General features: G+C 42.2%; 2 protein-coding genes and 1 long non-coding RNA gene across 3 annotated transcripts; all 3 read left to right on the forward strand.

The window, feature by feature from the left end:
• The first annotated feature begins 258 nt into the window (after window positions 1–258).
• Window positions 259–10,989, forward strand: impdh2 (IMP (inosine 5'-monophosphate) dehydrogenase 2). Its single transcript, XM_052057369.1, has 14 exons — window positions 259–662; window positions 1,602–1,650; window positions 2,545–2,646; window positions 2,957–3,031; window positions 4,206–4,412; window positions 4,978–5,065; window positions 5,347–5,546; window positions 6,869–6,959; window positions 7,078–7,173; window positions 7,919–8,062; window positions 8,755–8,899; window positions 9,440–9,583; window positions 10,402–10,485; window positions 10,675–10,989. Exons 1-14 carry the CDS (start codon window positions 562–564, stop codon window positions 10,694–10,696), a joined length of 1,548 nt encoding a protein of 515 aa, XP_051913329.1. The 5' UTR covers window positions 259–561; the 3' UTR covers window positions 10,697–10,989.
• A 3,141-nt stretch (window positions 10,990–14,130) lies between these two features.
• On the forward strand, window positions 14,131–17,300 carry LOC127595717 (uncharacterized). Its single transcript, XR_007961320.1, has 2 exons — window positions 14,131–14,282; window positions 14,474–17,300. It is a non-coding gene; the product is annotated as an uncharacterized LOC127595717 (long non-coding RNA).
• A 1,189-nt stretch (window positions 17,301–18,489) lies between these two features.
• Window positions 18,490–25,773, forward strand: dalrd3 (DALR anticodon binding domain containing 3). The gene is made up of 13 exons (XM_052057365.1): window positions 18,490–19,255; window positions 20,226–20,533; window positions 20,919–21,232; window positions 21,771–21,829; window positions 21,937–22,038; window positions 22,130–22,194; window positions 22,399–22,457; window positions 22,551–22,633; window positions 23,652–23,778; window positions 24,142–24,200; window positions 24,312–24,428; window positions 24,512–24,580; window positions 24,954–25,773. Exons 1-13 carry the CDS (start codon window positions 19,004–19,006, stop codon window positions 25,071–25,073), a joined length of 1,734 nt encoding a protein of 577 aa, XP_051913325.1. The 5' UTR covers window positions 18,490–19,003; the 3' UTR covers window positions 25,074–25,773.
• The last annotated feature ends 857 nt before the right edge of the window (window positions 25,774–26,630 follow it).

The raw sequence follows: 26,630 nt of genomic DNA on the forward strand, positions 1-26,630 counted from the left end.
ATGTTTTCAAAAGGGTTTTAGTGTAACATTTGCTTGTCTGTCAGCATTATGATGTTCCCTCTAGCCATTAACTCCTTAAACAGTCACTGACATAGTCACTCTTCTTGCACCACAAAATGGTACTACAAAACTACTGTACACACACACACACATTAGCGCCCCTACAATCACCCCAAAATGCATCTGAATGGGCGTCAAATACACACGGATTTTTACAATTCGCGGCCCAGCCCGGTCTCTGTCCCCTTGTGTGTATTGACAGAAATAACCTTGTTTTCGTTCACTGGACTCGTTCGACATTCTGAGGTCGGACGTGACGTCATCACGAGCCGTCAGACAGGAAGCACATGGCGGATTCCCGACGTCAGAGAGGGTTTCGGCACGCTTCTTCGTTTCCATTCGGAACCGCTTTGACACTTGGACCGTGCACGCTGCGAAGTGTGGTCCAGAAGAAATTCTAGGTATTTTCTTGTATGGTCTATGTATCAACATTGACATAGATTCGCCATTTTTGAAAGCAAATTACTTGTGCATAGAACCGTGAGGGTGTCATTGGAGCTCATGGCAGAACATGTTCTGAGCGGTCAGACCGGCGATAATGTCCCAGAGGACGGACTGACGGGACAACAGCTGGTAAACGGAGGAGATGGACTCACATACAAGTAAGTTGGCAGGCCTCGTCGCGTTCCTGTGGGATAGACACATGACTTGCCTCTTTATCTTCACTTTCATCCATCATCACTGAGTAGAAACAGGTTGAGGAAGGCGTTTTACTGCCCCAGTGCCTAAAACAAGGTCCAGAAAGGTCGGATTGGATGAATTGGATGTAGAAGAACAACAAATTTGGGATGAACTCGGAACGAAACATGAGTCAGATAAAACAGATAAAACACCTTTTGTGAGACACCCTGAGTCAAAATGCCCAACAGCAGTTGCATTGATAACCATATTGTAATCCCCAGACAAGAGGGGTGGCGTGCAGTACAGTATTAAAAAAATACATATAAGTGTTGAATGGTGACTCAATGTTTGCATTGGCACTTTTAACATCTTCAAGTTAATGAGATAATGCACAATTACATTGATATTAATGGTGTAACAGCTTCACTGGTTCAGGTGCAATCCTCTTTTTTTATAACTCTCGATAAACCAAGAAGTATTGAATACCTCAGAGTCAACCAACCAGGTTCAACATTTTGTTTTATAACTTTTAAGTTGATCAGTATGAAATAAAATGAAGTCACATGCTGTTGTGGGCATCATTTCTTTTTTCAGTTGCCCTGTGGGTCCGCATGCGCTGAAAGAAGACACAAGGATTACTGTCATTTCAAACCTTCCCAGAAGTTCGGTCACAATTTTGTGGCCTTTTCCCTCCAAATAACATTAAGTGCTGTCCAAAATAGAAGAATGGATACAACTTAAATGAAGTAACACGAGTCACCCGTTTAAAATCAGTACTGGACACAAAGGTGTTTGCAGACTTTTGTGTGGTTTGTTTGATGTTTGAAAGGTCATGGAAAGCACTCTGAAGTCTCGTACTTTGGAAGCTCCACTACAAACGACTCTTGTGAGCTAAACCCATTTTGTGTTCTCGCTTTCAGCGACTTCCTCATTCTGCCGGGCTACATTGACTTCACTGCCGATCAAGTGGTGAGTCGGGATGGTCATCGCATGTTACCAACATCAACACAGCGAATCTGATTAATGAAAATGAGGCGGTATTAAAACAGCAGTAAACTGAGTATGAGATGACGTTTGGGACAGCGAATGGAGGATGCTGGAGGCTATAAATTTCCCCAGTGTGGGAGAAATAAAGGATATCTTATCTTATTACAAATGTCCCCTCATTGTGAATGATTCAAACCGCAGGAGAGTCTTACAATGCCCCCACTCTGAGGCAGCACATGAACAGAACAGCAATCGGGTTGCTGGCGTTCTGCAGCCTATCCAAGCTGATTTCGGGCAGTAGGCGGGAGGGACACCTGAACTGGTTGCCAGCCAATTGCAGGGCACCCATAGACGAACAACCATTTGTGCTCACGATCACAATTATAGAGTGTTCCATTTAAATCTGCCATGAATGTTTTTGGAACGTGGGAGGAAACCGGAGTACCCGGAGAAAACCCATGCAGGCACGGGGAGAACATGCAAACTCAACACAGGAAGGCCGCGGCCGGAATCGAACCCTATGGACCCCTGCCCTGTGAGGCGCATGTGCTAACCAGTCGGTGGACGTGCTAACCAGTCGTCCAACGTGCCGCATCAAATAAAGTATTGTTTTATCCTCTAGATAGGACATAATGGAAGAAAAAAAATTACGTTGCTGAGTAACTAATAGTATGTACACCAGTCCATCCATTTTCTCTACTGCTCATTTATTTGGGTCTGGGCAAGAAGTGGGGTACAGCTTCGAGGTGTCAAGATTCATCGACAACTACAGTATGTGAAGAATCAAGTTATCGTTTGGATGCTTTGTTTAATTGTTCAAATCCCTTTTTTGATTGAGTGACTAATTGCAGATGTCAATTCTCTCTCCGTCAACAGGACCTGACCTCGGCGCTCACCAAACAAATCACAATGAAAACTCCCTTTGTATCATCCCCCATGGACACGGTCACGGAGGCCAGCATGGCCATCGCGATGGCAGTAAGCATGACGCCAAACGCTCCCACGCTCATCCAAGTACACTCATTGGCCGACGCCGTCAAGCCGACCTGCACCGTCTCATGTGATTAGAGATGAGAGCTACATAAAATGGTCTACACGTAGAACCATTATCATGATCTGATTTGATGAACACTGTCAGAGAGACTTTAATTCAACAATATGCTTGTGCCTCTCCAAATAATTTTGATGCACATTCACACAGATTTTGTGTTACATCATGTGCGAGCGTACCCAACGTTGTGGGCAGTGAGGGTGTGCTGTCTGACAATTTGTCTGCTCTTCTCTCAAGTTAACGGGTGGGATCGGCTTCATCCACCACAACTGCACTCCAGAGTTCCAGGCCAACGAAGTCCGGAAAGTCAAGGTACGGAATAGTGACTGTTTTCCAAATACGGTGGTACCTTGAAATCACAAGTGTCCTCACTTTTTGAAACTCGAGCTGTCGATTGGCCATTTTTTTTGATTTGCCAGCAATAATTTGAAATATGATTGCTGGATGGTGATAGCAAACTCAACTCGCGTTGCAGCAAGCAGCAGTTTGGCAGATAGTGAATAATGTTTTCCAAAAATATGCTTCGAGCTTTTAACTCATTCAGCACCAGCCAATTCTGGACCAAGTCTGAAAAGACGTTTAAAAACGTCTTTGGGGGTGAATGAGTTAATTGCCACAGCCACTTTTTGTTTGTTTGTTTATTGAACATAAAACATATACAGTAATAATTTGACAGAAAATAAGGTAGATAAAAAAGTAAAAAGAAAGAAATCAGTCTTAATTCAACACAGTTATTATGTTCAAGGGAGTAGGATGAAGTAAAAAACTTATCTAGTCCTACCCCGTTATGTGTTTATATCTACTAAATCATTTTTATATCAATCAGAAAAGAAAAAGTAAGAAGAAGTCTCCATTAAGGCTCTTAACCGTGATATTTTCACAACTTTTGGTTTGTATCGGGATTATATACATCCACACCCTGGCACTCTTGTGTCAATTTTCTCTTGTATTCATAATGGATATTTCAATACCTTTCTCTATTTATCAACTTCGTTCTGATTTATCATTATATTTAATGTTTAGAATTTATCATTTTAACTCTGATTGATATAGGTTGTTTGTACTATTTTTTTGAATTTGTTTTTGAACTCGGCAAGCGATTTACTCATTTTTAGGTCAGTTTCGAGATTATTCCACAGATTAACACCTTTGCTAGATACACTTCTTTGCTTGATGTTTGTTCTTGTTTTGAGTTTTTTGAATAAATTGGTACCTCTTAATTCATAGTTGCTTTCTCGAATTTCGAAAAACTTCTGAATGTTTTGGCAGAGCAGGTTATTGTGTGCTTTGTACACTTGAAGTTTACTGTCAAACTAAACATAAAACAAAGAGGATTACACATTGTGAGCTAGCACAACTAGCACAACCACCCATCTCTTTTTTTCCTACAATTTTACCAATCAGTGTTCTGTGTCCCATTTGTGCACTGTCCAGTAGAAATATAGTTTTTTGTCTCTTTCCCATTCATGTTTTTCCCCCGCTGCAGAGGTACGAGCAGGGCTTCATCACAGACCCGGTGGTGATGAGCCCTCAGCACCTAGTGCAGGACGTCTTTCAGGCCAAAGCCCGCCACGGCTTCTGTGGTATCCCCATCACGGAAGATGGCAAAATGGGGAGTAAGCTGGTTGGCATCATTTCCTCGCGAGACATCGATTTTCTCAAGCCGCAGGAGCACAACCTGCCTCTCAGCCAGGTATCTGATATCTCACTAATACTCAAGTTGGGATGAGATGATGGGGTTTGTTTATACCTGGGCAACATTTTTGGCACCTTTCCATTCAAGAAAGAAAAAAAAAAAAAAACTAAAACAGAGTCTAGAAATCACCCAGAATGCAAAGTGAATGTCCTCTTGATTGGTCCACCTCCTGTTTCACATGAAACAAGTTGCGTTTTGGGGTTGCTTTGCTACATTCAGCACATGGCCTTGTGAAACCGTGACAGGCACAATGAAATCTCAAGACCATCAGGGCACTCTGGAGTTGAAAAGTTAATAATAGTAGAATTACTCAAGTTGGGAGAGAGGTGTGATGGAGGCCTGGAAAGAACTATAGCGATCTATAGATTTGACCGGAAATATCATTTTTATTTCATTCATTCATTCATTCATTCATCTTCCGAACCGCTTGATCCTCACTAGGGTCGCGGGGGGTGCTGGAGCCTATCCCAGCCGTCTTCGGGCAGTAGGCGGGGGACACCCTGAATCGGTTGCCAGCCAATCGCAATCATTTTTATTTGTAAAATGATATTTTTTTTGACAGGTAATGACAAAGCGAGAAGATCTCGTGATTGCTCCTGCTGGCGTGACACTGAAAGAAGCCAATGAAATCCTACAACGGAGTAAGAAAGGTGAAGTTAATTTTGAGGTTCCTGGGGTTCACCCTTTTTGACACACAGACAAAATCCAATCTGACTAAACAACTGAAACAGTTGCAGCGCGCCTCCCAGGCCAGTTGTTGGCGATATCCCTTCATAAATACTAAGCACCTGCACACCAACTGATTGTCGCCTCAGGTCCTGTCCGTGAATAAAATTTGCACATGTAAATCTGTTTCAAACTTTGACCCCCTTTTGTATGTTTTCTTTTCCATCAGAAACCAACAGCAATTTAATCCATGTTCCTTTTCCAGGCAAACTTCCTATTGTGAATGAAGACGGTTGCCTGGTGTCCATCATTGCGCGAACCGACCTGAAGAAGAACAGAGACTTCCCTTTGGCCTCCAAAGACTCCCGCAAGCAGCTCCTGTGTGGCGCCGCCATTGGCACGCACAATGACGACAAATACCGCCTGGACCTGCTGGTGCAGAGTGGAGTGGATGTGATCGTACTGGTGAGGATGAGGACATGTAAAGTGCACATTTGTTCAGGGACAGGTTACACTTTTCCACCACAGGGTACTTGCTCAGCTGGACAGGATTTTATTCTATTGGCGCTTTGCTATTGGCAAAAAGTGATCCGATTTCTAATACTTGACAAAATTCCACCGTTAAGGGGCAGTCTGGAGCACAATACAGTACATTACCGTATTTTCTGCACTATAAAGTGCTTCGGACTATCAGTGAATGGCCTATTTCAAAACTGGTTTCATACGTCGGGCGCACTGCATTATAAGGCGCATAGAATAGAAGCTACAATAGTGGCTGCGGTTGCGCTATGCATCCACTAGATGGAGCTCCATTAAAGCAAATACAATACACTACAGCTTTATTTATATAGAGCAAAACCACACAGAACTGGTCACAAACACAGACATAAAACATAAATACAAATGTCATTCCAAAACAATAAATCAAAACCAAAAGTTGATTCAACAAAAAGGCACACAAACCTCCTGGGCTCATATTCGCTCGGGGCTAAATATCCTTTGAAGTCTTGCTTGTCTCCTCCTTCCTTCGTTTTGTCAGTATTTAACTATGCTTTAGGTGTTATCTTTGTTACATAATGGCTGTGCAGTGCTCACAAAGTAGTTGTCTGATGGTGAATGCACATGTCAATTAATGTCGGGCAGAACTCTTTTAGGTTGCAAGTTGTTCCTGCTAATAATCACCACTAGATGGCATAGGAACACTAACAAGGAAACAACACGATGGGGACAATAAAGAGACTGTTTAACACCACACATAAACCGCATCAGATTATAGGGCGACTGCGGAAAATGTTTTACATTACATCATTATTTATATTGCGCTTTCAGAGCAGCTGCAGGTGCAACAAAACGCTACTTAGTTACTCTGTTGCCGTTTTAGCTTCAGAAATTAGCATTATTGTACTTCACTGTCTTCACACTGCTGCAGTTGTGTGTTATGTCACTGCCCTTAGCCTCGATTGATTAAAATGTGGCCCTATACGCTGACCAACAGCCCCGTTTTGATAGGCAACCGTCATTCTCCACTATCGATGTTTGATGTTGTGTCTAGTCGCAACTAAAACGTTGAATGTGGCGTCGTTTTTGCAGTCTTTTCCCACTGCGAAAGCTGCCCCGAAAAGAGGTGTAGAGTTCAGCACATACCGTGCAGTGGGAAAGCTGCCAAAGAACCACATGGGAGAATTTGCCTCTGATTACAAATAATTTGTTTTGTCTCATTTAGATGAAAAATAATCATAATGTGTGATGTGCCAAATAATGAATGTTGTTACATTCTCCACTTACAGGATTCTTCTCAGGGTAACTCAATATTCCAGGTCAACATGATCAAATATATCAAAGGGAAGTACCCAAGCCTGCAGGTCATTGGTGGCAATGGTAAATAAACACACATTTTTCAGGATTTGTTCTAACATTATTTTAAATATTCTGAATGAGATTTTCTATAAATAACACTTACTTTTAGCAACATTTTTTATTTGGTCTTGTCATTCAGTGGTGACCACGGCTCAAGCGAAAAACTTGATCAACGCAGGAGTGGACGGACTGAGAGTGGGAATGGGCAGCGGTTCCATTTGCATTACACAGGAAGGTGAGTGACTGGCCCGCAAAGTCAACAGACCACCACTCGGACCCCCCCCCCCCCCCCCCAAAAAAAAAATCGTGTTGTGAAGGTGTGGGAAACTCAAGGCCTGGGGGCCAGATCCTGCCCGCCACATCATTTTATATGGACCGTGAAAGCAAATAACGTGTCAACTTCCATGATCCTTGCTAAAATCTGTACCGAAATGTCAAATTGTCATCTGTAATAAATAACGTTAAGATTGGGCAAACAATTTTGTTACCATGTTAACACTCATTTAAAGAATAATTGAACTAACTATTAGAGTTGAGTTGACTGATTTCAAAACTGGTAATCCATCGATTTGTTTTGCCCAAGTTGTAATATATAAACATTTATTTAGTTTCACTGTTGTAATCCTCCGAGGGACAACGTAACCCCATAGTGGCCCATGCCAAAGATGAGTTTGACACCCCCGCTTTAGAAAAATACAAAACTGCACTTTTTTAATCTGTGTCTGCTCCATTTTGTTGTCTTCTCTCAGTTCATTTGCATGCGCCGCTTTGGTTCAAATTTCCTTTTTGTTTACAATTAATACATTTTGATAACAATTACTGTACTTCAATATGAGTTTGAATCTTCATCAAAGTCTCTGCAGATGTCAAATGAATTCCAAAAATGTATTGTATTTATTTTGTAACCGCAATCATGTTCAGGCCATACTTTCTTCACATCTCTCTGGCTAAACGCTACATCCCTTTTGTCTTCCGAACAGTGCTGGCCTGCGGCAGACCGCAAGCCACTGCGGTCTATAAGGTGTCGGAGTACGCCAGGCAATTTGGTGTGCCCGTCATTGCCGATGGTGGCATTCAGAATGTCGGCCACATCGCCAAAGCCCTGGCACTCGGTGCATCCACAGGTAGAAGTCTTGTTCGGTTTTAACCATGCTTCCCGTATGAAGTAGTTGAAATTGAATGAATATGGGTGGCATATCCTCCTCACGCTTTTGAAGTTTGTAATTCGAGTCTAGGCTAAGGATTTCCCGTCTGCAGTTTGCTCAGGTAACGACCAATCATGCATCACGTGTTTCTGAAGCTGAAAAAAAATCAAATCAATCTCACCTTTCGCCAATCTTGGCAGCACTCTTGGACATTTTTTTTCTATAAATACACTGAATAAGGTTGGATTAAGTGAGTTTACCGTTTGTGGCATCCGATACACAAGCACTACTTGCAAAAAGTCTGGGATATTTAGCTTTTGGGTGAAATTTCAGGATGGACCTAAAATGCACTCCAAGGAGAACGTAATCTTAACTTTTTAAAAACTTTTGAATGTGCAACTATTCAATGTTTCAATACTTTTTGCACAATTCCTTGTTCCATTGCCATTTAGCCCCTAATAAGGGGCTAAATGGCAAAATTAACAGATTTCATTTGCAGAACATCTCTTCACTTTTTTTTCAGAAGCCTATTTTTTTTTTTAGTAAACAATTTAATGTTTGTGTAGCTCAACCTAAACTAAATAAAAATGATACGACAATGGATGCACATTAGTTCACGGACCACTTTTCTCGCAATTCAGTCATCTAACTGCCCTTGCTTCTTTGTGCAGTGATGATGGGCTCTCTGCTTGCCGCCACCAACGAAACTCCTGGTGAATATTTCTTCTCTGATGGCATCAGGCTAAAGAAATACCGTGGCATGGGCTCCCTGGATGCCATGGACAAAAACCTGGGCTCTCAGACGAGATACTTCAGGTGACAAAACGTACTCATTAACCTTGTTGGGAGTCTTGAGTGGAGGGGAGAAAAAAAGAGCACATAAAGTTGACCACGGGGTGGCAGTAATGAGCCTGTGCACTTACTGCAACCCATGAGTGAGATCAGAAATACGGAGGTGTCATACCAGAAGCTGAAGATATTTTGGCTGAAATTATCATACTAATCGAACTGCTCAAGATCATAAATATACTTTATTTGAACAAATACATTTTCATAGATCTCAGGCCTTTCAATATGATTTTTTTTCAGCGTACAGCTAAAGATAAAGAAAAAACACAAATGGTGAATTTGTAAAGAGCGAAACGTGAACTGGTGGAGGTTCATTAGATATTTTCACTGTTGGTTGAAATCCTTCCGGCTCCAATAGCACTACTTTTGAGGAGGGTGTAACCGATTTTCTGAATTGTCTTTTTAAAAAAAGCATTGAGCAAATGTAGAGGGCTGCCTGTCCTTATTCTGGGGCTCTTCATTTAGATTGTTAGGGCAACTAACTCTTGTACATGTTTGTGTCCACAGTGAAAGTGACAAGATCAAAGTTGCTCAGGGTGTTTCAGGAGCTGTGCAGGACAGAGGCTCCATCCACAAGTTTGTTCCCTACCTGCTGGCTGGCGTTCAACACTCCTGCCAGGATATCGGCACCAAGAGTCTCACTCAGCTCAGGTACACACCGACGGCACCACTGGCAGGGGCTGCATTTTGCACGTGCTGTGACATCATCGTGCACATGGATAATCGTCACAAGCTCAACTTTGTGGTGTTACGAACACATACTTCCGCTTATTACTGCACTCCCTTTCTACACAGCGATATTTCCCTTGTACAGAAGGCTTGCGCTGTTTCCAACATATGATGCTCTGTCACAGAATTGATAATGTTTTTTTTTAAATTGCTTTTCATGCATAAAGCATTTAACGTATTATGGCGCAAAACATTTCTGGTCTACTGTTACGATGCAGGGCGGCCCGGTGGTCCACGGTTAGCGGGTTGACCTCACAGTGCAGGGGTACTGGGTTTGATTCCAGCTGCGGCCTCCCTGCGTGGGTTTTCTCCGGATAATCCGGTTTCCTCCCATATTCCAAAAACATGCATGGCAGGCTGATTGAACACTCAAAATCGCGCCTCGGTGTGAGTGTGAGCGCGGGTGGTTGTTCGTCTCTATGTGCCCTGCGTTTAGTTGGTAAACCGGTTCAGGGCCACTGCCCGAAGATGGCTGAGATAGGCACCCCCCGCGACCCTTGTGAGGATAAAGCGGTTCGGGAAATGGATGGATGGATGGATGTTATGATGTAAAGCATACAGACCAGTCCATCTATCTGGACCAGATCTGCCAACCTGCGAATGCACTTCTTAATCAACCGAGATTTATTATAATTTTTTTTTTCCATGACCACTGGAGTGGGGACATCAAATGAAAGCATCACCTTGTGTCTTTGAGGTGCAGCTGAGCACTGACAAAATGTCTTTTTGTCTTGTGTCAGAGCCATGATGTACAGCGGAAAGCTGAGATTTGAAAAGAGAACGGCATCGGCTCAAATGGAGGGTGGTGTCCACGGTCTGCACAGGTACGCACTTGCACCAGAGCACACCCCAAGCAATTGCGCAAGCAGGTCCCGCCATTTCGGCACAGTACAGGTTTCTTTGTTTCAACGGTTGCTCAGGCTTTTTCTTTAAATAAACACGGGAGCCATTTTTCTTGACAGGAAATGCCGTGTGGTCAGTCCTGTGATTTGTATCTTTTCTTTTCGTCACAGTTATGAGAAGCGTCTGTTTTGAAGATGATCCTTTCAGCTGGAGACGATGATGCCAAAACTCCAGGTTTTCTTGTCCTATGATCCTATTAATGTTCACATACACACACGCGAACGACTAACCTCAGCGCATTTCTATTCATCAAGTCTTCCAGACATTTAGCATTTTCTATGCATCCTCGAATAATGCGCGAAGGACAGCTAAGCCTTATCAGTCAATGCACCCGTGACTGTTCTCCAAAGCCTTCCATGTCGTTGTTAAGTGCCCACTATCCAACTGTGTTCGTTTTCAAAGAATAAAAGTTTTTCTATTTTTTACATGATTCTTACTTACTTTTGTTCAGTCACGGAAAAAAAAAACGAATAAAGCTCAAATGAAATTGCAATTAAAAGCTTGGAATGGCCACAGAAACAAGTCTTTTAGTTTGTTGATTGAGTCTCTTTTTATTGAAAAGGGGCAAAAGGGTGAAAGATGTGGTATGAATTTTAAATGTGTTTGTGCTTTAAATGTTTTGGTCGTATTTTGACTAATATACATAATTATAAATAATAAATGAATTGGTTACGTGCATGTTAATTTTATTTTTGTGTGTGTGAAAAAACAACAAATTTCAAATACCACCCCCCAACAAAACAATTAATCAAATAAAAATTTTAACTTTTTCCCTAAAGCAGGTGTCACCAACATTTTTGAGGGTGAGAGCAACTTCATGTGTACCGATTGTGTGAAGGGCTACCAAATTGATACACGTCTGAAATAACATATTTGTCCAAAATACCTTCAATAATATGAGGATGTGTTATTTTTAATACTTGATGATTTAAATTGTCAGACTTTGATCGTGTTTCGAAATGTCTCACAGTACTGCCAATGTTTGCATTTTTAAATCATAATTTCTACTAGCAAATCACAATGTCCAGGCACTGGCGGGCTACTCAAGTGGTCTTCACGGGCTACCTGGTGCCCGCGGGCACCATGTTGGTGACCACTGCCCTAAAGTAATATTTTCTCTAACATTAATTTTAAATTAATTTTACACGTGTGGCGTTTGCAGCAAAAATAATTCACAAAAAAGTCCGGCCTGGTCTTAGTTTGACATACCGGTGAGAATATGCAAAAGGAATTCGGATGATGCTTGTTGCTGGGTTATGACATCTGAGAAATGAACAATCAACGTACAGATCGGGTGGTTGTCTTGAGGTCAAAATATTACCTCCAGGCAGTTTGTTGTGCAATCTTAAAATGAAAGTGACATAATCGATCAAATAAGAGTAGCATTGTACCTTTTAATTCAAAAAATATTCTATATTTTTGTATGTACAAAATATTCCATTCCACCTGATCATGGTGGCACTTTCAGCAGAGCAAAAAAAAACTTCCCTCACTCTTTTATGTGATTTTCTCTTATTTCTTATTCTAAGTCAGACCAGTTAGTTTTTCTTTTTCTTTTGAGAGTAGAAATTTGTTTTGCAAAAACCGCGACCATGAACATGAGCACTAGTTACCCACAAAATCTCCTCATCATAGGTGAGTTTAGAAATTCGCACTGATTGCGCTGCTTCCATCAGAAAATCAGAACCTTGTTCAAATGTGCCGTTCAGTTCTTCAGACTACTGGGGGGAGAGGGGGGACAGAATACCGGATCCCTGTGCGTGCTTTGAATTCTAAAATTATACAAAAAATAACTTTCAATTTAGGGCGGGCCGGTAGTCCAGTGGTTAGCACGTCGGCTTCACAGTGCAGAGGTACCGGGTTCGATTCCAGCTCCGGCCTCCCTGTGTGGAGTTTGCATGTTCTCCCCGGGCCTGCGTGGGTTTTCTCCGGGTGCTCCGGTTTCCTCCCACATTCCAAAAACATGCGTGGCAGGCTGATTGAACACTCTAAATTGTCCCTAGGTGTGAGTGTGAGTGCGAATGGTTGTTCGTTTCTGTGTGCCCTGCGATTGGCTGGCAACCGATTCAGGGTGTCCCCCGCCTACTGCCCGAAGACAGCTGGGATAGGCGACCCTAGTGAGGATCAAGCGGCTCGGAAGATGAATGAATGAATGAATAACTTTCAATTTGTCATCGCTGTGTTTTATTCACGGTTGGGCGTGCAAAGCTCGCTCACCTTCACCTCGTCTCCAGGGAGGATCAAGTAACTCTGTCACATCCACCGGACTTTCCAGGCCTGACATGAGACATACCTGTGGGAAATGGAGCGGTCACACTCTGTTGGTCTCACCTGCCTCACATCCTCATCCGTTATGTCCGCTCATCAGTGATACACATTCGCAATTAAACGGCATGAAGGCGGGTGGATTGTATTACGACTATGTGGTACTACAGCCTTCAGTGCTTAAACCGTATCTGTATCTTGCTGGAAGTTCCAACCTCCATTTGATATTCTACAACCCAACCGCACAATCAACTGTCCCAAAATATATTTTAAACATTTGCACTTCACATCCGTTCAACCGCATTTGACACTCAGTGGCTGTAGGTCTTGACGACTGGAACTTGTTTGATTTATTTTTCCCATAAAAGTCGCTGCTTAACCGTTTCATGCACAAATAATGACAACCTACATCCGGATTTTTTTTTCTCAAGTGTTTTTATTCGTCTTCAGGCATGGAAAGAAATAATAATGCCAATGGATGGCAACACACATAAGATATCCTTTATTTGTTCCACACTGGGGAAATTCATTGTAGTGGTTGATGCACAACTGTGACATGAAAATTAATTAATAGAAGAGTAAACAACGCGAATAGCCGTCCACTCTAATAAACGCTGTCCTGGAAATGGATAAAGAATGTATAACGGTAAATAGATTTTGGCCTTGGCTGCGAAAAATCACAGTAACGGTTATTTAGTAAATAATTTATGCATTTGTGTTTCCTATTAAAATATTGATATTTGTAATTGCAATTGCTCTCGTTGGAGCTCATTCGATTTTGCTGATGTTGCCGCCAACTATTGTAACAATCGCAACCTAAAATGAGCAATCATATTAAATGGATGTCATTATTAACCTGTGTAGCTTTCATTATTATTTAACACACATTTGTTTTGTAGTCAAAAACAATCTGTTCCAAATGAGATGTAAGCAAAATCATTGTGTCTTCTGTACAAAATGAAAATGCAAAAAAAGTACAACTTTTTTTTAATTAGCTCACAAAAGTAATTTAAGTAACTGTACAAAATAAGAGTATGTGTCCTTGAATAAAAAAGTCAATAAAAAATTAAAGACATTGTACAAATGTCATCAAAATACATCTGTAAAAATATCAACAGTCGGTATAAATCTCAATACATTAACCGGATGCGACCGGACCGAAAATTAAAAACTTTATTCATCTGTAATTGAAATTCAAAGTGTTTCCCCCCTCATTTCCTTTCTGCGTGTCCTGAAAATGCTGTATATGGTATTTCAAATAAAAAATGAAAAAAAGATCGCTATCCCTCTCCAGTTGTGGGTTGAATTAGCAAGGAGGAGTTTGTCTTGTGGTTAGAAGTGAAAGTGAAATGAATGTGGAGGCCTTATAAAAAGGAAGTTGTACGACGAGACGCCACTGCAGGAGGAGGAAGAGGAGGTCGACGAGGAAGAGCGGAGGGACACTGCAGTGCTGGTGAGATAGACAACACCAACTTTCACACAGCCACAATAGTCTGTGAGCTCTGTTTTGTCATTTATTTCTTTGTGTATGACTCATCTGACGTCTGAGCCTTAAAACTTTCACACCGACTGGATCATCATTTTGTTCCTCATGAGCGCCTGACTCAGAAAACCGAATGTGTGTGTCTTCCTCAATGTGTTCAGGACTTCCTGCTTTCAGCTCAAAAATCAGCAGAAGCTCCTGTTGGTGCTTGTCTCCATTCCAGCCTTTCTCATCCAGCTGATTTCCTGTGACACGCTGAGTTTTACTTTCTCTTCGGAGCCAACAGGTTTTTCAAGACCAGGGCACTCCTTCTATGTCCCCGAAAGGTGAGTGGACAGCATTGTCTACGGGCACATCATTCTCAGGTGTACAGATGTGTGGGTGTTGGGTATTTAGTGGATAGTGCGGGTGCATTTTGGATGGTTGTGCGGCGAGAGGAGGTCACCGGGTCAAAAATGAATGTTTTGAGGATTGTAGAACAAAAGGGCCCAAATGTTTTCTTCCAAGGGCCTCCATATAGCAAAATTGAATGTTGCAAGGGCCACATGCTTCACCGCTCATTTATTTTGTAAACCTAAACCAGTTCATCAGTATAATCAACGATATGCCGAGCGATCTCCATTTCTAAAAGACTCGCGAGGTGATTCATCAAAAAAAAAAAATCTGGATTTTGCCTCTCGCCCTGAACCCAACGAGAATATAGGTCGGCCCGTTGCGCTGAGCAACAGGAGTCACATCTCGACATTGAGAACCAAAACAGGAGCAATCTGTTCTCCGATGGCCTTGAACAAACAGCTGAAAGTGGAACAAACAATCGCAATTCCTGCTATTTTCTGCTGTGACCACATCGTCTTCACTACATGAACATTACCGGTAATTGTCTTGCTGTTATTGTTCTAAACTGTTTTTTTTTGTGTGTGAATCTAACACAGTTCTGTATACACAACACTATTTACTATGACTATAATGTTCTCGATGTCCCTAACAGTATAGTTGCCGGTATTTACTCTTCTGCAGTATGTTCGTTGAAGTCCGGTTGGCTGTTTGTCAATGTGTGCCGTGCAATTTGCTGGCAACCAGTTCAGGGTGTCCTCAGCCTACTGCCCGAAGACAGCTGGGATAGGTTCCAGAACGCCCCGCAACCCTTGTGAGGATAAGCGAATCAGAAAATGGATGGATGGATACATCAGTTATACCGGTTTGGTCAGTAACGTGTCGGGAAAATGATGATCACTGTTTTCCAAATTAATAGCAGATGTTTGCAAATGTCTCATTTGGATCAAAAACAAAAGTCTGATTTCGTGGAGGATTACTGAAATCAGAGAACATTCACTTTCACTGGCTGCATTGAGAGAATTTCAACCATTTTAAGGATTTTTTTTCTCTCGAAATGATTGATCAATGAGTGAAATAGTCGTGAATTAATTTGGCGATCGATTGTCAATCAATCAATCAATCATGCACCTCTACTGGTAGCGCTTTGCAGAAACCGTCGTCAAGAATTAGCACTTTGTTTGAAAAAGATTGGTGAGCCCTGCTGCACAGTAGAGGAAATGGTTGGCTGGAGAATGCACTTGCGGAATGTCGTAAAAACGGAATTGTGTCGGTGTTGCGTTGGCGATCGACAATCACCAATTGCTGTGTTCTGGACTCGTTGGTGGACCAGCAGGACCCCTCTCATGTTGTGTTAGCATTAGTGTCACGACTACCCCTGCCACCATCCATTTTTACCAGTAAATTATATTGTATTTCACAAATGTCGAGACAGCATATTTAGGTCTTTTGGGCTCCGTATTTGGGTCTCTGAAGTGCCCGCAAAAATTTCACAACCAGGTAAATCTTTTGTGAGTTGCCTATTTTTAGAACACATGTTTTTTGAATCAATTTAGACAGTATTGCCTTCGCACTGCATTACTTTGCCTCTTTACACATGACTCAGGAGCTAGGCTGGATGAAGGTTCAGATGGAGTCCACTAACCAGGCTACATTTAATTCCGATCATTTCGGAATTAACTATAGCATTGTCGCAGATTATATTCATACATGTGTGTAGTTTTAGCTAGCAGTGTTAATGGTGTAACCTTTTGATTACGAGTAAGTTGTTCACATGGTGAGGATGGAGGATGTTTGAGTTTGACGATGTGTCCGCAACATGTGCCACGTGCATAGATGCACGCGCTAATTGGCGAAGTGTAATTCAGCGACATGGAGATGAAGTGCTGCCTCCCCTGAATGGAGATGTACTCTCGTTCTGGAGACACACTTTTCTCTTCACACTAGACTCTTTGAAGGAACGAAAGTGTATAGCCTGTCATGGTCATGGTCATAAAAGCCCCGTTTAAGTCCAAATTATACTTGACACTTTATACATTACAAATGCATACATTACTATGTGGATTGTGTGCTTTTATATGTAGAAGATCTGGACCTCTTCTCCTTTTCAGGACAAGATGCCAACCTGGACTGGGACTTTTATTTTGGCGAGTGGGATTGTAACGGAACCCATAATGCAGCCGTAATGGTGACTTCCAGCTGGTTAAGGGCTCCGTTTCCATCTCACCCTGCATAAAACATCTCAAAACGCGAGATGCCCACAGCGCTTAATTTGAAAATTGTAATGGACTTGAATGCTTTATAATAGTACAAATCCCAACCTGATTTATTTTTTTTAAGGATTGTTGTATTGTAACAATATTTTGAAAAGACTAGTTGGTGATTTTCCTCAATGACACGTTTTCTCCCGGCTTGCTTAGCCAACAGAAGACAGCCGGGAATTCCGTGTCAGCCAAGAATGACACCAAATATAAATTCTCTTGATCATGCCGGATATTGAGGTGCATTCAACTGTAGTCTACATCCCTACTCAAAGCATTGTTTATAATAAGCAAACAGGTTAAAAGTAACGCCACTGTCAACTCTCATCAGACCATGTTGCAATTTCTTGTCTTTGTGTTGCTTCTTATGTTGCCAAATAAACATTAGCAGCTATTTTGCTCAGCATAATATGAAACTGTACTACACAACACTGAGGATAATAGTGAACACTTTTACTGACTATGTAGTCCCAGCTTTAAGATAAGATAAGATATCCTTTATTCGTCCCACACTGGGGAAATTTACAGCCTCCAGCAGCAAGAATGTATGTAGAAAGAAGGAGAAAAAAACAACAAACATCTTTCAATTAAATGCAATATGAACACAAAATGGATAAATCGCAGTACTATTTACAATTTTCCTTCACATCATTTAATTATTATTATTATTATGATTGTTATTTTTTATTCATCAGCCTGACAGCAGTCGGTAGGAACGAGCGTCGGTATCTCTCCTTCTTGCAGCGCGGGTGTAACAGTTAAACGGTATTTTTGGCAGGCTACAAATAAACAAGTGAAAATAATTAGCTCCAACTTCCGATATTACAAAAACTACCGCTCAGAATACAGTACTGTATATCTGAATTTGACCAAAGAATCAGAGAAATGTCAGCGTAATCGCACCATCTATGGGTCACATAAGTTAACTACACCTAATGACATCTGAGCCGATACACATTCAATACAAATTAATCCCCTTCGTCGTCAGCGGGGCAAGGAGCTACAGTCGTCACACCTTTAAGTGACATCGTAACATCCAATTGAAAACTATATTCTTTATATAATTCACTGCGAACCGCGGTGTCCCGATGATAGCGAGCTAATGTGGCTAATTAGCTCACGAACAAACAAGCCGCAATTAACTGAGGAAAACAAGCATGCCTAGATGTACTGGCGTTTTTGTAATTAACTGAAGGCTTAAGGGAGCAACAATTAGGTAAAAACTAAAAAGGTTTCACGGGACGTAAGGCTGATATCGACCTGAACTGATGTAAATGACTCAAAGGCAGAAACAGAAAATGTCTGTAATAACGCGATACTAAACTGTTAAGTTCTGTGAACGTCCCAGGGCAACTAAATTAAGGAGGAGGGTGAGCCTTTTCTGCACAGTGTACCCTGCCCACTGCCCGAAGACTGCTGGGATAGGTTTCAGCATGCCCGCGACCCTTGTGAGGAAAAGTGGATCAGAAAATGGATGGATAATCACAACAAAAAAAACATTAAAAACAAAAGTGAACAAACCAGCTCTAAAAACTAATTAACAGCAACAGAATTTTTAAAAAGTCAAAACGAAATAAAAACACACTTAAAAAAACAAACCCCAAATTATTATAATCCCGATGGAAATTTTATGCGATTATTTATGCAGAGAATAATGTATTATTAGTATAATTATTAATAATGGCTCCTGGACGGCACGCTCTCGATACTTGTGGGAATAGACGGGTTAGCAATTGGATAATGATGATGATGATGATGATTATTATTATTAATATAATACTGTCAGGCTGAAACAAAAAGTAGACAATTTATGTTCCACAGAAAAACAAAACGCAAAACAATCCGCCAAACAACGCCTCTGTCCATCTCGGAAACATAACCGATGGGGAACACAAGTTGAAGCAAATAGTTCCGATTAGGGGAAAAAAATAGCCAATGCGCCCTTTCCACTTTACCCAACACATCTGACATCGACCAGCATTCGACTCTTCCTGTTTTCTGTCGACCGCGTCCAGTTGCCAAACCCGGATTGCCACTCAGCACGGGAGTGTTGTATTAGCATGGCGCGGATGTGCTTCTAGCTACGTTTGTGTTATTATGATAACGATGGAGAACATCGAAGAGTCGTCTTCGCCCCTCCGTATCACTCCCACGGTCCGAGCGCTGAGCTCCGCACTGCGGACCACGCGTGGAAATGCCCATGACTCTGGCCGGAGGGACAGCGAGAGGATGTTCCCAGAGCCGGAGAAGGAGAAACTGTGGTTCAAGGAGAGCAGCGCCAAGAACCTCCGAACACGAGACTTCTTGTCACCGAGTAGCATGCTCAACACGCTCTATGCGGACGGACAGGTTGGCTGCTGGCTCATTACACCACATTCTTATTTAGCACAAAAACAACTAAACGGCGTCCACATCCTTAACAAATGGACTCAACGTTGATAAGAACTCATACGAACACACTGTGCATACCATTCGTGTTGACTAGGGCACAATATTGTTCAACTTGTTCAAATTGTATTGTTTAACCCCCCAAACAGTAGGATTTTGTGGACTACAGAAAGGGTCAGCTATATTAAAACTCAGTGCTTAAAAAAAATGATACAGAACTGGAAAAGTATTACTTTATTTTTTTCTGGTATTTATAGGAATACTTTGTAGGTTAAAAAATGTGTTATATAAAGTACTGACACCAACATACCCAAATTCCAAAACACAAATTTATAGGATCTATTTGCAGAAAATAAACACACACACGCACACACACAAAGGAAGGGCCATCAGGATTGACCAGACATTTTGCTAGAGGCAGTAATCATGGACCCGTGAGCGGTAGATCACAATATGGGTCAGACTCTCACGCATTGCTTCAACTGTGTTTGTGTGCATTCGTGTGTACAAAAATCAAACTATCCATTGCATTTTCTCATTAAATACAGTTATATAGTAAGACAAAGTGCTCAAGAAAAACAAGCCATTTGTTTTTTTCTAACAATTATTTTTTATTTTTATTGTAAGACTCTGTAACATTACCTGCGATTATATATAGACAAACAACCATTCACACTTAATTATATAAGATACGTTCACACTGCAGCTCAATTCAGATTTTTTTTTTGTCCATATATGCGACACATACTTCTGGTTTCCAATATGACGTTAAATCACGAAATCACTTTTGCAACAGGAATGCTTGTTTAACTCATTCAGTACCAGCCATTTCTGGACCAAGTCTGAAAAGACGTTTAAAAACGTCTTTGGGAGTGAATGAGTTAAACATCAACTACAATAAAACAGTTTAATATTTTTTGTTTATTCTCAGGTGCCTCCGGCAGTGATGTCCAGGATTCTGTCGGTACAAGGCTGTGGGGTTCTCCCTGTGGCAGGCGGGGAGGTGGTGGATGAAGGTCTGAGGGTGAGGGTGGACCGTGCCGCCGCCTTCAAGGCTGTACTGGACGGCGGAGCTACCGAGTACCTGGCGCCCTCTGCTCAGAGGCAAGGCTGCGTGCTGCTCAACTGTCCGGCCCTGCACCCAAAACCTGAACCCCCGACTCCTGATAGCCTCAGTCTGGGACAACTCAGGACCATTCTGCTGGCCGACCACATGGGGTCGCTGTTGAGAGGACAAGGGTAAGTTCCTTCTGATTTCTCACATCAGTCCGATTGATTTTTTTTTCACTAGACCACTTGTTTAAAAAGAAAATCTCATCTCTTTTTTTTAAATGTCCTTCCTAAACATTATTTAACACAGAATTAAATAGAAAAACAAAGACAGAGGTGTTACATGGGTCAGCAACAATGTACTGTATCTTATATTACTCCCACTACTACAGTACCAACAACAACACTGCCAAACATAATCATACTGATGATGATTTAAAAATAACTAAAGCTATAAATGATCAAAATTATATTGCCTGTGTGGCATTTACCTGACATTTTAATAATCACTCTTCCTTTAGGTATGATAGCTATGACATTTGAAACAAGCTGTCCATCTTGCCTCATGTCTCAGCTTTACAGTGTCCCTGTGCCCCCTGCTGCCCGAAGACAGCAGCATTGTCAACTTCCTCTGCACTCTGGGCATCGACTGGCCAACATCCCCAGCCTGTTGGACCAATGAGGGGCGGGAGGAGAAGATCCAGGAAGCGCTAGAGAAGTCGCCATACAGAGAGAGGGAAATTGAGAGAGACAGAAGGATGAGCGGAGGGCCAGGCAGGAAGAAGGTAGACAAGGGCGAGAATGAAGGAGCAGTCAGGATAAACTTAAAACGAGTGTTCCAGGATGAGGGGCTACAAGGGTATGATCCTAGTCTGGGAACCTGCACAGGTAAGGTACGGCCAAGTAACTATGTTCTAAATCAGGGGTGTCCAAACTTGGTCCTCAAGGGCAGGGAGAGATGGAAAACAGGCAGGACATCGGACCGAGTTTGGGCAAACCTGTTCTAAATGGACCCCACACACACACACGTGTAGATTTTCGATTGGTTGCCACTCCCCGGCCAATCACAGTGCACGAATGAACCAACAACCATTCAGGCTTGCATTCACACCTGCTGGAAGGCTACACATGAATGAAATGATCATTTGTATTATTATTTACAAAAGAAACATTTAGTGGTGCCTTGTTATTAGAAAACACTGCTAAGTGCTCAACACCAAAGGTTCGAATTAAAACGTAGTGTTGGAGTAAGTACACATTGTTACGCAAATGTTTATAGATCTAAAACTACTTACGTGTTTTGAACAAATATTTCTTTCTTACATGATGGCGTGTCTGATCCAACCCCAGATTGATGAGTTAATTAAGCAATGTGTCCTTTTGTTCATATTTGCTACTAAAAGATAATTGGTGCATGTGCGTTCAGTCCACAGAGACAGCGTTTCGCATCTGGCACAACTGGACCTCGCCGCAGCTGACTGCACCGTAAGACACGGCACACGTGATCACAGAGACACGCGACGTATTAAATATAATGGCACACAACAGGGCAATGGATGAAAGATTTCGACAGATTTGGTAACGTTTTGCAGGTTGCCGTGGCAACAGCGTTGCACGTGACTTCCTGCCAGGATGAGTTCCGCCAGCAGCAGATCGCGATGCTGTGGAGAGCCAGCGGGGCGACGCACACTCAGGTAATCACACACACACGCGCGCGAGCACATGTGCGCGCATGCGCACGGACGTTTGTTACTATTTTTACCTGCTCTTCTTGGGTGTTTGCAGAGACATCTGGTGTGTGGGCCTGTCAAGACTCCTTCTTCTCAACTCTCTTGTGCACAGTATCTGCAGTAAGATACACCTTCATCTTCAAATAGTGTTCCTTCTCCTCCCGCCTTCTCGCCACACATTCTGTCCTTATTTTTTTTTCTTTTTGCAGTAACATGCACATGCTGTTAAACTCCTTTGACAGGATGCTTGCTGGTATTTTGGTGTTTCAACTACATTTCATCATTAAGGGTTTTTTTAAAATTCCTCTTTGGTCCGTTCAACAGGCTGAGAAGAGGTCAAATGAAAGAGGCTTCAGAGATGAAGTATGGAGATCAAGTTGAAGGTGTGTGTGTGTGTGTGTGCATGTGTTTGTGCCGAATAAAATCGATCAGTACCTGCAGTAAATTAACGGCATTTTTCCTTCACCTCTTTGTAGGTCAGACATGGGATGACATCATCAGGGTCATGAGCTCGGCCACAATCAGATTTGAGCTTCTCTCAACAGTGCACAGCAGTCCGGTGAGTCTAAAACAGGGGTGCCCAAACTTTTTGGATCGAAGATCTACTTTTCGATCAACTAACCTCCCGGGATCTACCCTTACCGGCGCGCGCACGCACACACACACACAAATTTAAGATTTACCTGCTTTATTTTATTTTTTTATTTTTTTATTTTTTTTTAAAATGAGACTGATAAGATGATTAATGTGCAGTGTATATTAACACAAAAAATATATTACTAACGGCGGCCCGGTAGTCCAGTGGTTAGCACGTCGGCTTCACAGTGCAGAGGTAACGGGTTCGATTCCAGCTGCGGCCTCCCTGTGTGGAGTTTGCATGTTCTCCTCGGGCCTGCGTGGGTTTTCTCCGGGTGCTCCAGTTTCCTCCCACGTTCCATAAACATGCGTGGCAGGCTGATTGAACACTCTAAATTGTCCCTAGGTGTGAGTGTGAGTGCGAATGGTTGTTCGTTTCTGTGTGCCCTGCGATTGGCTGGCAACCGATTCAGGGTGTCCCCCGCCTACTGCCCGAAGACAGCTGGGATAGGCTCCAGCACCCCCCGCGACCCGAGTGAGGATCAAGCGGTTCGGAAGATGGATGAATGAATGAATGAATGAATGTTCCTCGCTTACCTGGATGGGATAAGCGATGTCAAAGATGACATGACATTTCGCATGTTTAACTTTGCCCCCCCCCCTCCTTTGTTCCTCAGATCAGTCCCACTGTGCCCCCCCGCGACCCTAGTGAGGATCAAGCGGCTCGGAAGATGAATGAATGAATATATTACTAACATGTACAAAGACACACAAATGGTTGTTTGTTTTTTTTCTTCTCGACACTCCTCGGATCTACTTGGGACTTGTCTTAGCTCTACCGGTAGATCAGGATCTACCTAATGGGCACCCCTGGTCTAAAACATGACAGAGTGTTTCATACAGCTCCTGAAAGATTGTATTTATTTATTTACGTGTTCAAGTTTGCTTTGAAAACCGAGACATCAATGTTAGTAAGAGACAATACAGGTCTGTCTGTTCAGGTCACTTTGGATGTCCAGAGAGAAGGCGGCGTGTCCACCAAGGGACCGAGAGGTGGCGTGTTTGTGATGTACAACTGCGCCAGACTGCACACACTGTTCGATAGTTACGATCGCGGAGTGGAAAAAGGTGAGAGTCCAGACTTTGAATCGACATGATTCACAAAGGTCAGAGAAAAAGTCAAACCTAGTCATAGATGTGACAATACATGCTTGAAGTAACAACATTTTGTCCAACTTTAGATAAGAGGCTTGAGGAATTATCAATGTTGAGGCATCTTACAGCTTACCTGGGCTGCATATTTTAAATGCATAAAAACACATGCAAAACCAGAATATAGTTTGATGGCAACAGGAAATATCATGAGAGCATAATGAACCATCAAAAACAATATTTTCCAGAATATACCTCATTTCCTAATCTCTAAAGAAAGCAGAGCAAAAAGCTTAGTCTTCCAAATGTACAGTATTTGATGTTCTTTCCTATTTGCAGGTTTGTACCCAGAAATCCCTGATGGCTCAGAACTAGACTTTTCTGCCCTCAAAGAAGAGGTACCCTTTCATTAAATTAGTATTTATTGAAGTTATAAGACTTTTTTTTTTACTGTTCCTTTCACGCTATGAAAAGACTTTGGGGCATTCCATCTGTGTTTGGATTTGCAGGGTGAGTGGCTCCTCCTCTTCAATTACCTCATTCCCTTCTCTGAATTGCTGGACCAATCGGGACAGGTGTTGGACTGCGAAGGGGGAGGGGCTCGAGTCAATCTCAAAACCGAGCAGGTCAGGTGACACCAGTAATGACATTTTGCGTAGAATGTCGAGTCATTTACATCACCGCTCTTTTAATTTCTCTCCCCGCTCAGATTTGTAAGTTTCTGGTGTCTCTCAGTAAAGACTTCAGCTCGTACTACAACAGAGTCCACGTCCTGGGGGTGAGGCCATGTTTGTAGTTCTTTCAAGGAAATGAGTTCAGAGACCGTTACAAATAACTTGCACTATGAAACTTTGTAGGTTGAAGACGCGCACGGCCCTCATTTATTCATATTTACAATGTCATTTCCGCACCAGAAATGGAAATGGGAATAGAATCCATTGGAGGGTTGAACTGTCGGCATCATAAAACATTTATCGGCTGCTAACCACGGCCAATAGGGATCCTTTCTTTGCATCAGCTTGAAGAGTTTACCAGGCTGCGTTCTTCATTGCGTATCTCAGCAAATAGCTAAAATGATATTGCACGGGAACATTGTGAATCTGTATTCTTCAAATATTACCTTGGACTCACTTTGCCGTCTTTGTTCGCAGGAGCCTTTGCCTCATCTCTTCAACCAGATGTTCTGCCGCCTGTATCTGTTGAGAGCCTTGCGGGAGCTCTACCACAGTGCTCTGGAAACCCTCAACCTTCCTCCTATTCGGCAACTATAGCCTCCACGCCGTGCGCATCACTCGGCCCCGCCTGCCACTCACCTGTAGCCTCTGTGTTCCACCAGGAGACAATATTGCTTCCCTGTCCCCTTTTTTTTTTTTTTTTTTTAACGATCAAATGAAAGTTCGTTTTGACTGGCTCCTGAAGCCTGACGCCACATAGTTGTGTGTCTCCACAGTCCTTACAGCTGTTTCAATGTCTTCTTCATGTGATGCCAAATGCCTGCCCTAAAAATGTATTGTTTTTCAAATCCTTCTTCTTACCAAGTATATTGTGTAACCAACAAACAAAATCTGCTTTCAATGAGCCATTCTCCCAAATCCATGTGATTTATCTACCCACTATTTATGAATGCCATCTAAATATTTATTACAAACATTAAAAAGGCATGTACAGCATTCATCATGCAGTATATATCTTACATAGCCACCCTCATCAGGATTTCTTCTGACCGTTAGGATCATGCACGAAATAGCATGAGCATACTGTATTGTATATGAAGATTTTTCTTTTTCAAAAATAATTATTTATAAATGTCGGAAAGTCGAACGTCGTGATTTATTATTGATGCGTCAGTGTTCCCAAGTGATTGTGTTGCCATTTCACCTTGGCTCAAATGTGCCATTGTTTGTTTTCAAAACTATGCCGCAACCAAACGTCACTTCTCACTGCATGAAATTAAATGTTTATTGTCCCTAATTATTCACTCTGCCTTTTTAAATGACTTTTTTCCTGTTTACGTGACGGTGGGGGAGAGAAATTACCAAAAATATGCCGTTTCATCATCGCAAAGGTCGTTTGGACTCATTGACTATGTTCATGTTATTAAAACAGGAGACGCGAAGAAGTTCTGTCTCATTTTCAGTGTTTCAAAACAGATTCCTTCTGTTCTTATTTTTATAAATGCTCCACAAGGTTTTTGGTTCACAGAATGGCGAGCTGCAGCGTCCCGGCTTCAACGTTAGGGGGCGACGTGTTTTCAAGAAGATGCCTTCGAAAGCCTTAAATGTTACGTCGTCCGGTATGAAGGATCACTGGCAGTGGAGCATAAGTGTCCTGCATGTTTTCCCAAGTCTCCATGTTGCAACACACCTGTATCAAATGATCAGATCATCAGCAAGCTCTGCGTAAGCCTGACATCGAACCTGTTCATTTGAATCAGGTGTGTTGCAACAAAGAGACTTGGAAAACAGCAGGACAGCGACCTTCTAGGACCTGAGTTTGATACCTGTGGTGTCGTCGTACTCTGCCTGAAGGCAGGCCGTTTGGATTTAGTTCTTCTCAGTGACTGTATGAATTGCCAGTCCGTCTCTATACTATATATACTCTGCAACGGCGTCATTTTTTTGCCCAAAGCCAGCAGCCTGTGATGGTTTTCCAGCTCCCTCGAGTGAGCCTAAACACGATACATGAAGTAGAAAATGAATGGATGGATGCATTTCAAGTACACTATTCATCACTCTGCTCCAGTCAGAAGTGGGAGTAGTCAGTAAGAATCTGCAATTGACTTTAGAAGAAACTTGAGAAAACAAAGCATTCAGATTCAAATGTACTCA

This window comes from Hippocampus zosterae, chromosome 2 (genome assembly GCF_025434085.1).
Source record: "Hippocampus zosterae strain Florida chromosome 2, ASM2543408v3, whole genome shotgun sequence".
NCBI lineage: Eukaryota > Metazoa > Chordata > Actinopteri > Syngnathiformes > Syngnathidae > Hippocampus > Hippocampus zosterae.